The 14,292-nt window shown below is 35.0% G+C and overlaps 2 protein-coding genes across 3 annotated transcripts in view; both read right to left on the reverse strand.

Moving 5' to 3' along the window:
- Positions 1–58: 58 nt before the first annotated feature.
- cnstb (consortin, connexin sorting protein b) lies at positions 59–12,209 on the reverse strand. Of its 2 annotated transcripts, XM_088324883.1 has the most exons (10): positions 12,000–12,209; positions 10,579–10,708; positions 9,015–9,121; positions 7,107–7,137; positions 6,946–7,032; positions 6,288–6,396; positions 5,365–5,447; positions 4,269–4,471; positions 2,293–2,437; positions 59–667 (listed from the first exon to the last, which is right to left on the reverse strand). In XM_088324883.1, the coding sequence occupies exons 2-10, from the start codon at positions 10,688–10,690 to the stop codon at positions 462–464; spliced, it is 1,083 nt and encodes a 360-aa protein (XP_088181009.1). In that variant the 5' UTR covers positions 10,691–10,708; positions 12,000–12,209; the 3' UTR covers positions 59–461. The 2 variants fall into 2 exon arrangements, with proteins under 2 accessions (XP_088181009.1, XP_088181010.1); XM_088324884.1 differs by lacking the exon at positions 12,000–12,209 and having other exon boundaries at positions 9,015–9,289.
- Positions 12,210–13,579: 1,370 nt separating this feature from the next.
- Positions 13,580–14,292, reverse strand: part of kif26bb (kinesin family member 26Bb) — a 33,126-nt gene continuing 32,413 nt past the window's right edge. Inside the window, exon 14 of the mRNA XM_088325475.1 lies at positions 13,580–14,096. Within this exon, the coding sequence (XP_088181601.1) occupies positions 14,033–14,096 (64 nt within the window). The 3' untranslated portion in view covers positions 13,580–14,032. The remainder of the gene's footprint in view (positions 14,097–14,292) is intronic.

Consider the following 14,292-nt stretch of genomic DNA (forward strand, 5'->3'; position numbering starts at 1 on the left):
GACAATTTAACAAAGCAACAATTTCAGTAAGGATTGCAACATTAAATAAGACATTCACTTCAAATCCTTGTATAATTTTATTTAGAAAGTATGCATATGTATATAAATATCTTTGCTACCTGCTTTGCTCATCAATCCAAACACAAAAACATGAATCATAAAATAACGATATTGCATATTATATGACAATTTGAATAAGACTTAAATCAAGTGAGTACAGTATAAGTATTGCAATTTTTGACACACACACAACAAAAATTTAAAAAAAAGACAACATTATTGTGCAAAAAGGAAGATGTGAATAAAATAGTCAATAGAAACACACAAGAAAACACAAACATGTACTTGTATTTAAAAAGGATCCATTTTATCCACAATTTTGTCCAGTTCGGTCTTCTTCAGAGATTGAATGGTTCTTTCTGTGACATTTGACCTTTCACCCCAGTTCCTCTGGTGACCTTTCACCCCAGCCACAGCCATTTTCCGATGCCTCGGAGAAATCGTCTAGCGCAGGTTAGGTAGAATTCCACGTTCAGGGCAAAATCGCTGCAAATGTTGGACGAGGAGCCCGCTACACTGCAGTAAAGTGCAGTACCACCCATGCTAATCACCACGGTAACCAGACACAGGAGGAGCAGGATCAAGCAGGAGTCTCCGCTCACCTCATCTGGAACAGGGACACATAAAATAGAAATTTTGCCTACATTAATTTTTTTCTAGTAAAATTATTATTGACGTAAAGATTTAAAAAAAAAACTCGCTAAAGGTGGGGTGTGTCGTTTGAAAGAAAAGTATGTGTAAACAATGCCTACTTGAGTTTAAAGAGCCCTTATGCACGCATATCTGCTTTATCTTACTTTTAGCAAAGCTGTTCGGGACAAAACACATTAGTAAGGAATAATGGGGAGAGGCGGGTGGAAAGTGATTTCATGCTCATCCCCGCTTTTTTTTTTGTTAGTATAGCATAAATGGTTAAGTAAGAAAAGCCTGTTTCGAGTACAGTCCAAACGCCAACCCAAAAACCCCAAAAATGAAAAAAGTGTTTTTTTTGAAAGCGTCTAACAAAGGCATGCACATCATAAGGACTTTGATAAGAAGCCACAATGATGACACAGGCCAGAAAATGAAAGATTTAAATTCAGTACAGCACCTCTAAATAATTTTGAACATATTTTACTCGTGCTTTTTAAATAGCTTTTCATGGTAAAATCATAAAATTAACTTCAGAACTAAAAATTGATAAATATTTTATTTGCGTGTTCAGTTAAAATTATAACTGGTTCCCAAAAAGACAAAAATAACTGACAAAATATGCGCTTTCTAACCTATCTTGATTTATTATATAATATATTAATATGTTAATTTTACCTCTAATAATGTTTTATCATTATTATTATTAGTAGTAGTAGTAGTAGTAGTAGTAGTAAAAGCAAAATATATATTATTTATGTATTTTATTATAATTACATTTTAAAGTATCATTTCTGATTTGACTAATTTGGAAATATATATGATTTATATATACATACATATATATATATCCACCCATTATCTGCACCGCTTATCCTCAGTAGGGTCACAGGTGTATATATATATATATATATATATATATATATATATATATATATATATATATATATATATATATGTATATATATATATATATATATATATATATATATGTATATGTATGTATGTATGTATGTATGTATGTAATTAGAATTATATTATATATATTAATATATTTATTGTACATAATGATGTTTCTATTTTTTTATATATTATCATTATTATAAGTAGAAGTAGTAGTAAAACCTAAATATACACATTTTATTATATTGAAATTTTTAAGTATTGTTTTCTCATTTTAGAAATTTTTGAATATTTCATTCTGGTAAAGTTATGTTAAAGTCACAAAAATTAAAATTTAATTAAAATTTTAATTTTTTTGAATGTTAATAAAATTAAGGAAAAAATATAAAAAACTAATATACAGTATTTCTACATTTACTTTACTATATTTACAATTGATAATTATGAATAATATGGATATCATGATTACTACCGTATTATTTGTCCTATAACATTTTTTGCGACATGTAAAATAATGTTTGTTTTATATATGTTATTATTATTATTATTAGAATTTACATCATAATTATTGAGTTTTCATTGAATAGTTACCATAATGATAATATATTTAATTTATATTTATTTAATCAAAAAAATTAAAATAAAATAATAATAATCTGCAAGTGGATCGAAAAAGGTTTTTGTGTGTGCAAAACTCACCAGATTCTACACCATCTTCAGGTTCAACGAAGCGGACTTTGCGTCTGGCGTTCATCTTTTTGCCGGTAGTGTCGGGAGGCGGCAGCCCGTCTAGGGACGCTCTTCTCCTTTTCAGGATGGAAACCAGCCCGTCTTGGGACAAACTCTAAGATAATCCGAATATTCATCATTCAAAAGAGCTTCAATACGTTTCAATCATGTGATAATAAGTGTACGTTTGTTTTTTTTGGCAATAAGAGAAAACCACTAGACATTATCCGTGTAGCTGGTGCAGAAAGAATGAGCAGCAGCCTTTATAACTCTTTATTTATCTTGTTATGTCACAGGCCAGTTTTTTTAGAGCAATGCCCTTCTCTACTGAATTGATGTCAAGTGGGATGGAAAAAAAGAATCCAGAACAAGACGCAAGGGGGAAAAAAAACAGATGATGAGTAATCGTGTAAGTAATCGTTAAAAATAGCTACAAATAGCTTCAACTGTCAACATTGTTGCCTTGAAAAGCAAACGAGTTAAAACATATTACATTATAACATACACATTGTTTTCCCAGTAGTTGATTTAAGTTATTTTAATATTATATAATAAAAATATATTTTACTTGTTCAGTGTGTATATATATATATATATATATATATGTATATATATATATATATATATATATATATTTTTTTTATTTTTTTTTATTTTTATTTTTCCTAATTCTCTGTTTTCTATGTACTTTGCCCCCTCAAATTTGGAGCTATGACGTGAATTAGGAAGGTATAAAAATATTTTTGAAATATATACTGAAAGAGGGCAGCACGGCGGCGCAGTGGTTAGCGCTTGTGCGGCACAGTTCATGTCATGGGAACCTGTCGTGGGTTCAAATCCAGCTCCAGACTTCCTGTGCGGAGTTTGTATGTTCTCCCCGTGCCTGCGTGGGTTTCCTCCGGGCACTCCGGTTTCCTCCCACGTTCCAAAAACATGCATTTCAGGTGAATTGGCCGGTCCAAATTGTCCCTAGGTGTGAATGAGCGAATGAGTTGTCTGTCCCTGTGTGCCCTGCGATTGGCTGGCAACCAGTTCAGGGTGTCCCCTGCCCACTGCCCGGAGATGGCTGGGATGGGCTCCAGCCCCCCCGCGACCCTAATGAGGATAAGCGGTACGGCTAATGAGATGAGATGAGATACTGAAAGAGAGAAAAAATATTAAAATTAGCTAAATTATCGTTTCTAAAAATAAATCAGGGAAAAGGCAGAAATATATTTGTAAAATTTATCCTAAATGACAAAATATGATATACTTTGGCTCATTTTAATATTTTTTTTCCCTTCTTAGTAAGTCTTTTTTTCTACATTTTTTTCCATGTACTTTTTTTCTCAAACATTTAGGCTGGATTTTTGTGGCATCTTAGACATACAGTAATTTAGCTCATTTTGATATGTATTTTTTTACATTTTTAATGATATCTACCATTGATCATGATTTTTTTTATTCTGAACATCATTTAACTGGATTTTAAATTGTTTTTCTCCTTTTTAGTATACATTTTAAAGATATTTTTATCGCTTTATTTCTCAAAAAATGTAACAAAAAATGATAAGAAAATTAACAAGTACTTGAAAAGTGTACTAAAAATATACACTGTATTTAGCTTAGTTTGCCTTAGTTTCTGAAGCAAAAATACATGGTAAATAGTAGATGGACTGCATTTATATAACACTATTCAAGTATTTAAGATGGGAAAGCGCCTGTGTGGTGCATTCAGGGCAACAACCACAGTATTTCACAACAATATTCGGTTGGGTGCTGCTCCATTCCCCGGTGTCCTTTCATCAACCCCCTACATTTTTTGCTTTGTAGCCTATCGTGTCCTGAGTTTCCCTTCTTGTGCCCCCGCCTCTCTTGTCTCGGCCATCCCCCGTCCCTGCTTCATATTTGTCTTTTCGTGACACTTTTGTCCTCCTGCCTCCTCCTATTTGTTATGCACTACCCACCTCGTCCGCGTGGCAAAGTCTGGCCAGGTCGCTTTCGGAGGCCTGCGGGACCCCAGCCGGCCATTCGGGCTTGACGTCCTCATCTTCATCCTCCTCCGTTTCCTTCGGGTCTTCGGACAGCCGTTTAGGGTTGGTGTTGGCGGGTTTGGGCTTCATTCTGCCCGCTCCATCCTCATCGTCATTGGCCAATTCAAAGTTGCATGCTACACACACAACATTATCAATGTACCGCTTTTTTTATTCATCACCTTAAATTCCGGACTACAAGCCGCTATATTTTTGCTACATTCTAAACACTGCGACACCGAGGACAACGGTGAGCTGCTCTTTTTCACGCATTTGCTTTAAAAAACAAAAATTAGTGGCGTCAAATTATTCAATGTTTTTGCCAATACTATACATACAATACATAATGGAAGCGAAACAGGCGGTCTAACAGCACTTTATTATATATTTACATCTTACTTACGATTTTTAAACTCTTTAACCCACAAATCAAGTATTTCATACATCCGAATTGCACAGCAGTAGAAGTTATGTATCAAAAATGATACACTTCTTCATCATCATCTGCGTCAATGTCAGGTCACTGGAGTTTCCTTTAATCCCAAATGAACGATAACAGGCGATGCAATTTGGTCTGGTACTGAGACAACAACCAATAACAACAACACAAGACTACTGCTTACATCTGGGATGCAATCTGGCACTATTCTCCACACTATGGTTGCCGTGTTTTCTAGAAATATAGGGCTCACATTTAACACAACGCAGCCATCATTTATGTTTCCATTCTGTGTACTAGTAAATATATACTTTTTTTATGGGTTACATAATCCAAAAACGTGACGTAAACGATAAGAACTGATTCTGTTGGCATTCTGCAGCCAAATTCCCAACTTGGGTGGCCCCAGGCTAAAAATGTTAGAAACGGACGTAAAAAAGTTCGTTTTTATGGCAGTTTTAGGCCCGCGGCTTTTAATCCGGTGCGGCTTATACAAAGACAATAATATATTGCGTTTCTAAATTCGAGTATGCGGCTTTTAATCAGGTGCGCTCTGTAGTCCGGAATATTCGGTATTCTACTTTTTTGTACCTTCCCCCTGATGGGCCATCTCTTTGTCTTTCCTTCCTTGACTTGCTACGTCCACGAGTGTTATATTCTCACCAAAGGATGGTCTAAGCCCGCAACAACACCAAGAGGGAAAACAATCAAAGACAAGAGGAGGAAAAATATTTTCAAAAACATTATATGCAACTACTTTAAAAAATAGCTTCGTTTAATCAGAATCAGAGGATATTTGGTATTTTGGCAACATGAGGCAGTAGTAGTAGTGGTAGTTCAAGTAGTCGTTTGATTCCATAGCAGAAACCGTCTCAAACCATCTTCAAATTACTATTTGTAACTTGTAACTAAGTTGTAGCTATGAAACAGGCTGGAGCATGTGTATAAGTATAAGAAACACTACAAAATTCACAATGACTATTTGGCAAGCTTACTTCCATCTTTTCTAAATTTGAGCCAGTGACACGACAGGAAATCTGGTGTCTATCCTCGCCAGCAACAACATGAGACCGAGCAAGCCAAATAAAATCCGGAGCATAGCCTGCAGCTAAGTGGCTAACATGAAAGCCTAGAGAAGGAAATGGTAGAGAAAAGTTGAAAAAGCCCCATTCACAAAATTCAGTGGCTTTTGCTTGTGTGAGCAGCTGTGAAAAGGCAAGTAACACTGAAAGGCAAATCAGGAGTAGCTAACAAAAGCACCCAAGTGGCTAACATGAGTGGCTAGAGAAGGAAACAGTGGTCAGTCAGGCTCCTGTAGTAACAAAATTTATCAGTTTCCTGTAGATTATATTGATAACATTTCTAAACCTAAAATCATGTTATGAGACTACGTGTGTTTTTGCTGATTATTTTTTACAACCAATAGTGTTTTCTTTAAATAAATGAAGTCATTTTACTCCACTAGGGGTCACTATATATAACACACTGGCCCTTTAAAGCTTAAATAAACTCACTGAAGGTGCGTCCCGCAGATTTGCCTCAGGGTCTCAATGTGTTTCTGGCCGATGTTGTCACTTTCGGCGGGCAATCGATTTTCGGCTTCTTTCTCTTTGCAGCGGCTCTCTGAAATAAAGGAAGCATTTTAAAAAAAAGTATATATATATATATATATATATATATATATATATATATATATATATATATATATATATATATATATATATATATATATATAATTTTTTTTTTTTTTTTTAATTTGTATATTATTTGTATAATCTCCCCGTGCTTGCGTGGGTTTCCTCCGGGCACTCCGGTTTCCTCCCACATTCCAAAGATATGCATTTCAGGTAGATTGGCCGGTCCAAATTGTCCCTAGGTGTGAAAGAGCTAGCGAGTTGTCTGTCCCTGTTTGCCCTGCGATTGGCTGGCAACCAGTTCAGGGTGTCCCCTGCCCACTGCCCGATGATTGCTGGGATGGGCTCCAGCACCCCCGCGACCCTACTGAGGATAAGCGGTGCAGCTAATGAGATGAAATGAGGTAAAAAGACATTTGATTTATCTTTGAGATGATATATATAAATATATTTATATATATATAATATAATGTAATGTAATGTAATGTATGTATTTATGTGTGTGTGTTTTTATTGTTTTTGTGTGTGCATGCAGTACCCCAATTCTCCTGCAGGACACTGAGGTTGAAGAGCACTCGCTCATGGTAGAGCTTCTCTAGCTGGAGAAGCTGAATTGCTAACTGGTCTGGTTGACGGCGTAGGTTAAAGACAATCCATAAAAATAAAGAGCAATTTAAAATTTTTATTTTGAAAGGATACAATCTTCTTGATGTGAGCAGGCTTCTGCGATCTGCAACAAAAACCACACCGATTTTTGTCAAGTCGCATATCTCGCCAATTCAAGTACTTTACCAAACATAATGGAGTAAATTTTCATAGATTTTTTTTATAATATTTTATTGACTACATTGAAATTTTTCTCAATTATGTGGAATTGTAATATGCAGCATTTAAGAAAAAAATATATATATATACAAATTTAGTACATCAATAAAAAACAATACATAAAAAGTAACATCATTTAATCAATAAAAGACAAAGTTCCTTTTAAAGAAAATACAGTAAAACAAGAAAAGTATTAACTGAAAAATAAAAACAATAAATAAAAATATATTATAAAGATGTGCTTTTAATGTAGCTTAGTTCAAATAAAAGACGAAAATCCTTTCTTAAAAATATTGTGAGATATGAAAAATATTTACATATATATTAAAAAATACATGGATATATAATAATTTTCAAAAACAACTTAAATACAGCATAGTTTATTAATGATAGACCAAAATCCTGTCTAAAAAACACGTAAAAACAATATTAAGAAAAATAATTAAGGGGAAAAATAGAAAAGTATGACTTACATGAGCAATTATCTGCCTACAAACTAATATTTTTGCACTTAATTGACAGAAAACAGTTATTACCTGTGTTACAAATGTAAATTTTAAAATTGAAGGTTAGGTGCAACATTTGAGGTGTCTTAAAAGATGTGAAAGTAGAATATTGTAATTTTTTTCCACTGCACCTATCTGCTTACATTTTACTTTAAGCAACACTTTAAACAGACTTTATTTAGTTGAATCGTTTACTTGAGTGAAAATACTTGAAGTACAGTAGCATATGTCTACTTGAGCAGTTGTCTGACCAGAGATTGTGATTTATTCTATACAATGAAACTCACTTGATATTGTTTTACAAAGCTGAAGTGCAAAGAGTTCTACACACAGTTGCGCCAACATGTCTTTAAACTCAAGCTTTATTCTCACATTACCAGAATATTTTCAAAACAAATCTGAAATACAAATAATAAAAATAATAATTTGGCTATTTAAAGTGAAAGTGTGTATACGTTTTTTGGAGACAGCCTGTAGATGAGTCTTAATTGCGGCACAATGTTACTTTTTTGAACTAGACATTTCCCCGCTGATTTTTTTTTTTAAATGTAAGGAATGGATGTGATTGTGTTAATTTTGGGATCAAGAGGTCGCAGGCTCCTCCGTGTTATATGTCGAAGTGTCCTTGGGCAAGACACTGAATCTCTAATGTCCCCAATAAGCAGGTAGGTGCCTTGCATGGCTGACTCCCTATTGGTGTGTGTGTGTGTGTGTGTGTGTGTGTGTGTGTGTGTGTGTGTGTGTGTGTGTGTGTGTGTGTGTGTGTGTGTGTGTGTGTGTGTGTGTGTGTGTGAATGGGTAAGTGTGAAGCACATTGTAAAGCGCTTTGGGAGGTCTTCATTGAGTTGAAAAGTACTATATAAATGCAGACCATTTACCATTTACTTTAGTGAGCCCAAATTACTTGAAGTACAGTAGGCTATGTCTACTTGACCATTTGTCTTATGTTCGGATTCAATTTTTTGAACTCACTTTATTTTCTTTACTGCTGGTTGTTATTTTAATCATATCGTGAACTGTTTTTATTGTTGCACTTCAAGTGTAGCATAAATTTGTTGCTGGCGAGGTGCAATAAATAATAACTGCATTCAATACTGCTCAGAAAATGTCAAATTTCTTGATATAAAACAACTTCCTTTTAAAGTAACAAAAATAGTTACTTCCCTGGTAAACGAGGTACTTTGACTATGGATTAATTCAGTTACTTTTTGGAAGAAGTCGTGATTAACTATAACTCATTTTTAAAGTAACGTGCCCAACACTGCCCCTTACGCACCTGGTGCAGGGAGTGCGGCAGCAGGGAGTCTGCGTTCTCCCCCAGGGAACGCAGAGAGGCCAGAAGCTCCGGGCTGAGGCTCGAAGCTCCATAGCTTGAGACGTTTCCTGGAAACATGCCAGAAATACAAACACAGCGGTTCCTAGACTCACCTAAGCTTTCTCATGTCCGACAAAACAGTTTCCTCTGGCTTGTGTCCCCCCCCCCCCCCCATGGGGAGAGGGCAGCGATGTCATCAGCCCTTTAAGGTGCGGCTCATAAAGACACCATGCGCCCTGGTTAAAAGGACGACTCGCCGTGATGAACGTGCAAACTTGAGCCTTTCTACAGCTATATTCAGTCACATTTATGGGGGTGGGGCTTAAATCTCCATTAATGGAATAAAATGATCCTGTGTTTGTTTGCTGCTGTTGGTGTCGGATTTGTTCAGAGCAAAAAAAAAATCGATCTTGGACTGGACGGATCTATTGAAACTGATAAAGATGTTATATAACGAAATTGTGAATATGCTTGATTGCTGTTGAGATTGTCGAGAAGGGTTGTTAAAACTTCACATTGTTTGCTGTTATTAGTGTCAATAAATTTGTTCAAACCAACATTTATTTGGAGAGTTTCCACAATCATTTTGCTGAGTTTTAATATTGTTTTTTTTTTATTTCACATTTTTTTGTATATTATTTGTTTCTTGTTTCATTGGAGTTTTTTTTAAAGAATCTCTTTGTTTCTCCCGTTTTCTAAAGATTTTTGTTTTGTAATATATTTGCTTCATATATATATATATATATATATATATATATATACATATATATATACATATATATATATATATATATATATACATATATATATATATATATATATATACATATATATATACATATATATATATATATACATATATATATACATATATATATATATATATACATATATATATATATATACATATATATATATATATATATATATATATATAGGGGCAGCTCGGCGGCGCAGTGGTTAGCGCATGTGCGGCACAGTTCATGTCATGGGAACCTCCTGCGTGGGTTCAAATCCAGCTCCAGACTTCCTGTGCGGAGTTTGTATGTTCTCCCCGTGCTTGCGTGGGTTTCCTCCGGGCACTCCGGTTTCCTTCCACATTCCAAAAACATGCATTTCAGGTGAATTGGCTGGTCCAAATTGTCCCTAGGTGTGAATGAGCGAGTGAGTTGTCTGTCCCCGTGTGCCCTGTGATTGGCTGGCAACCAGTTCAGGGTGTCCCCTGCCCACTGGGATATATATATATATATATATATATATATATATATATATATATATATATATATAAGTGTGTGTGTAAATAAATTCATTTTTTTTAAGTTAAATGAGAAAAAAAATCTTTAGTAAAATAAGATATTTTTTTTTGTGAAAAAATCCAGAAATAAAATAAAATGAGAAAAATATGATTAAAATTGTAATATATTTATTCGATTTTTTGGGGGGTACGTGCACTCCTAATCCCGATGTATTGTACCGTGATTTTTCTGACGAGGAACTGCAAGCTATTATCCCGTAAACATGGTACCTGTATGAACGTTGACACATATGTCGTTCTCCTTGTGGTGAGCTGCAGCATCAGGACCTCCAGGTTCTCTTTTGTCCATCATCTCGGTCACCTCGGCCAGCTTGTCCTTCATATCTTGAGTTCTGCTTCACTACAAAAAATTGTGAATAGAAGTGTTAATAAAAATGAGTGGAAGAAACGTTTTACAGTTGAACTCCTAAAAGCTTTCATTTTTTGATTTGTTAAAACGAATTTCATACATTCAATAAATACAAAAATAATAAATACATTAATAAAAGCTGTGGCTGTGGTTACAAAATGAATAAATGCGTGTTGAAAAAATAATAACAATGTGTATATATTGTGTCAGAAAGACCTCAAAAATGTAAAGCAGAGCAACTCAAATTTAAAATCACTACTGCCGCCTGTGGCCTAGAATGTAACTGCAGCCTCTGAGTCTCAATTGAGCCCAAAGGCTTACAAAATACAAACTTTACAGGGTTTGTGTCTAATTCGAGTTACATCTCTAATTTTCTGTTCTATTGGTTGCCGATATGCTACTGGCCAATTTTTTTTCCCACATTGCCTTTCTGCCAATTCATTCAGTTCATAATCCCATGTGCTTAGTAAAGACTTCGCAAGTCGTCAATACAACTGTATTTTGTTATATGTTCATTAGTTATGTGTCTCGCCTTGCTGTAATGCTAAAAAGAGAAGGAAACCATGATCACCATGGAAAGGAAGTTTGCAATCATCAATAAATACAAAAAAGACTGGATTAAAAAAAATCGACAATCCAGACGATTATGAAAAATAAGGAGGCGATTAAAGCAGGAAGTCTTTTGAAATCAGTTTTCATTTCATTCTGCTGTCTCCTCCACCTATGCTTCCACCCGCTACTCCACTTGACCAGTTCAAGTCACGTCACACAAATTGTAAATAAAATGTCATTTTTCCTTTAAACATATTGCTATTATAATTTTATCTAATCGTATGTACCTATATTACACAATAGTAGCAGTAATAGTACTTACAATTAAGAATATTGTTGGTTTATCGTTTTATCTGGAGGGGTTCCGAACTCACCCGCCCTCCGTCAATTTCCCTTTGACATCCCCACCTCAGAACGGATTTCATGTCGTATATTGGGGCTTTACTGAACTTCTCGTTGTAATGCAGGAATATGTAGCACGCATTTGATAAACGAGGCAAACACAGGATCTCCACATTGTTTTTTGCATCTGTCAGGTGATCTCCATCTACATCTGTGAGCACCCTGGCCATGTTTGCATAATCTATATTTTATGTCTATCACTCTTAAATGGTCTTCTTTAAATAGGTGCATAGATAAATTCCCGTCGTGTCTTGGCGTCCTAACGACGTACTTATAAAATGTATCGAACCATGTGAAAGAGGAAAAATACACTACCGATGCTACTCACCGCGCGTTCACGTGATCTCCGTAAATAAGGCTCACGTCTCGGGCGTCTTAGGTTGTTTTTTAGTATTTTTCTTAAAACGCTCGACAGCCCCTCAGGTACATGTTAGCATTGTTTACGATGTCATCCGAGGTGTTATCAGTGCATGTTTTCCACTCCAAGGTGCGTATTGGGATTAAATCGCGAATGTGGCTGAGGTCGCCATCTTCTGGCTAAATAGTGGTGTGTCAGAGGTTACGTAAATGTACCACCGTGAGGCACATGATTGTAATCCGATGGAGAGCGTTTCAGATTAAAAGAAACAAATTCTAAAAATCTACCTAAAATATAATATACAATTGGACATAAGTAATAGTTTTAAATAAGTGTTTTACTGTTTTGTAATGAGTGACATTTTAGCTTGTTTTCCATCCTTATTGTCATTCTATATTTTAATTTTTAGTTCTTTATTTTTAATACGGTCAAGTGTGTGTCAAATTATCATAAAAACATCATCTAAACATTAACCTAGAATTTATTATGAATCCAATTAAATTAAGACGTAAATTATTGTTTTAATTAACCATTTCAATGTTTTTTAATGCGTATCATATTTTTTACCTTAATTTTTTTTGTAATTCCTTTCAAAACATTTATTTTTAATCAGGAATATGTTCTGATCGTTTTATGAATGTAATGATTGAGTCATATCATAAAATAGTTAGTTATTAAGTTTTTTGTACATTGAACCGTCGGGTTAAGAGATCAAATCTAAGGTGGGGGTTGTAGAGTGAAACTGCCGTAGGGCGGGGGATAGAAACCTATTCTAATTAGCTCCGCATCCCTGGCACTCTATATAGAATCAATAAAACTACAAAATACCATATAGTAAGTACTACCTTTCTATAAAATATGTGTGTATAATTAAATAACACAATAAATTTACATGTAAAGGTAAAAAGACCCTGCGATTGGCTGGCAACCAGTTCAGGGTGTCCCCTGCCCACTGCCCGATGATTGCTGGGATGGGCTCCAGCACCCCCGCGACCCTACTGAGGATAAGCGGTGCAGCTAATGAGATGAGATGAGGTAAAAAGACATTTGATTTACCTTTGACGTGACTTGAGCTGGTGCAGTGGAGTTAGAAGGTGGATGCAAAGGGGGCAGGGAACACTGGATTTAAATTCAAACACATTTCAAAACTTTCACTCATGGTTATCATTCTCCCTTTAGCATTACTGAAAATCTTGGGACCTATAGCCAGTTATTTACACAAGATTCAGAATGGAACAAAACGAAAAGCATCGTGGCAGGTAGTTCGCCGAAAGCATATCGGTATTTTCATGCTGTGACGCAAACCAATTTCAGACCAGCATCTTATATGACATCGACTAATAACGGACAGGCATATTAGATATATAAACTGTCATATGTATAAACACTGCAAAATTGTATTTCTTTGAATTATTTAAATCATTTGTTGCTGATGTCATGGACTAAATACATACTCCACAACATAGAGCAAAACAATCGTAAAGTGGGGATGCCATATCCTGGGGGTCCACTCTAGGACGATATACAAAAAATGTAAGTCTTGCACACGATTCACTAGAAAGTTGGAAAGTTTATTGTTTTTGGTCGCCTTCATCACAGATCACAAGATATTAATCATCAAAATGTATATACAGTACAAGTGAGAGTTTTCCCATCAACAGTTGAAAGAAAACCGAAACAAAAAGTGCAGAACTAAATTTTTTTCCAGCTACGATAAATGTCGGAAACAAGTGCTTCACCAAATAAGGCAAAGTGGCACACCGAAAGAAAACTACAAACTCTAATAACATATAAATTCCACAATTGTGTGCATGGATTAGAGATATACAGTTCATATTGAATATAGTAAATATATACATCCACGACAACATAATGTGCAAAAGTGCTGGGAAAAAAAACATTGTAAGTACATTTAAATTTCTCATAAGCAAAAAAATGTGTTGAATAAGTAAGTGATCATCAATAGAACATGTAGTGTGAACTGGATTGGGTTGAACTCCCAGTTATCTCCATCGATTTGTCATCTCGTCCTCTTGAAATCCGCCTCCAAACTCTGCCAAAGGTCGCCTGCACCAAACAGATGACAAGTCAAGTCATGTTTATTTGTGACGCCCTTAATCACAAAGACTCTCAAAGGGCTGCACAGACCACTGATTATTGCAAACCACAGACTATTATGACACCATCCCCTGATCTAAAACCTGCATGAGGGCAAATAAAGCACAGATATTGTCAACATAAAATATAGGTTATTTATATGCTA

Source organism: Urocampus carinirostris, chromosome 20 (assembly GCF_059441175.1).
Source record: "Urocampus carinirostris isolate Australia breed hairy pipefish chromosome 20, RoL_Ucar_1.0, whole genome shotgun sequence".
NCBI lineage: Eukaryota > Metazoa > Chordata > Actinopteri > Syngnathiformes > Syngnathidae > Urocampus > Urocampus carinirostris.

Coding starts and splice junctions, on each gene's coding strand:
- cnstb (XM_088324883.1), bottom strand. CDS start 10,690: ATGAAGGACAAGCTGGCCGAGGTGACCGAGATGATGGACAAAAGAGAA. Junction 6,397..6,945: donor TGTCCTGCAGGAGAATTGGG/GTACTGCATGCA, acceptor CCTTTATTTCAG/AGAGCCGCTGCAAAGAGAAA. Junction 2,438..4,268: donor GACTTTGCCACGCGGACGAG/GTGGGTAGTGCA, acceptor GGATTATCTTAG/AGTTTGTCCCAAGACGGGCT.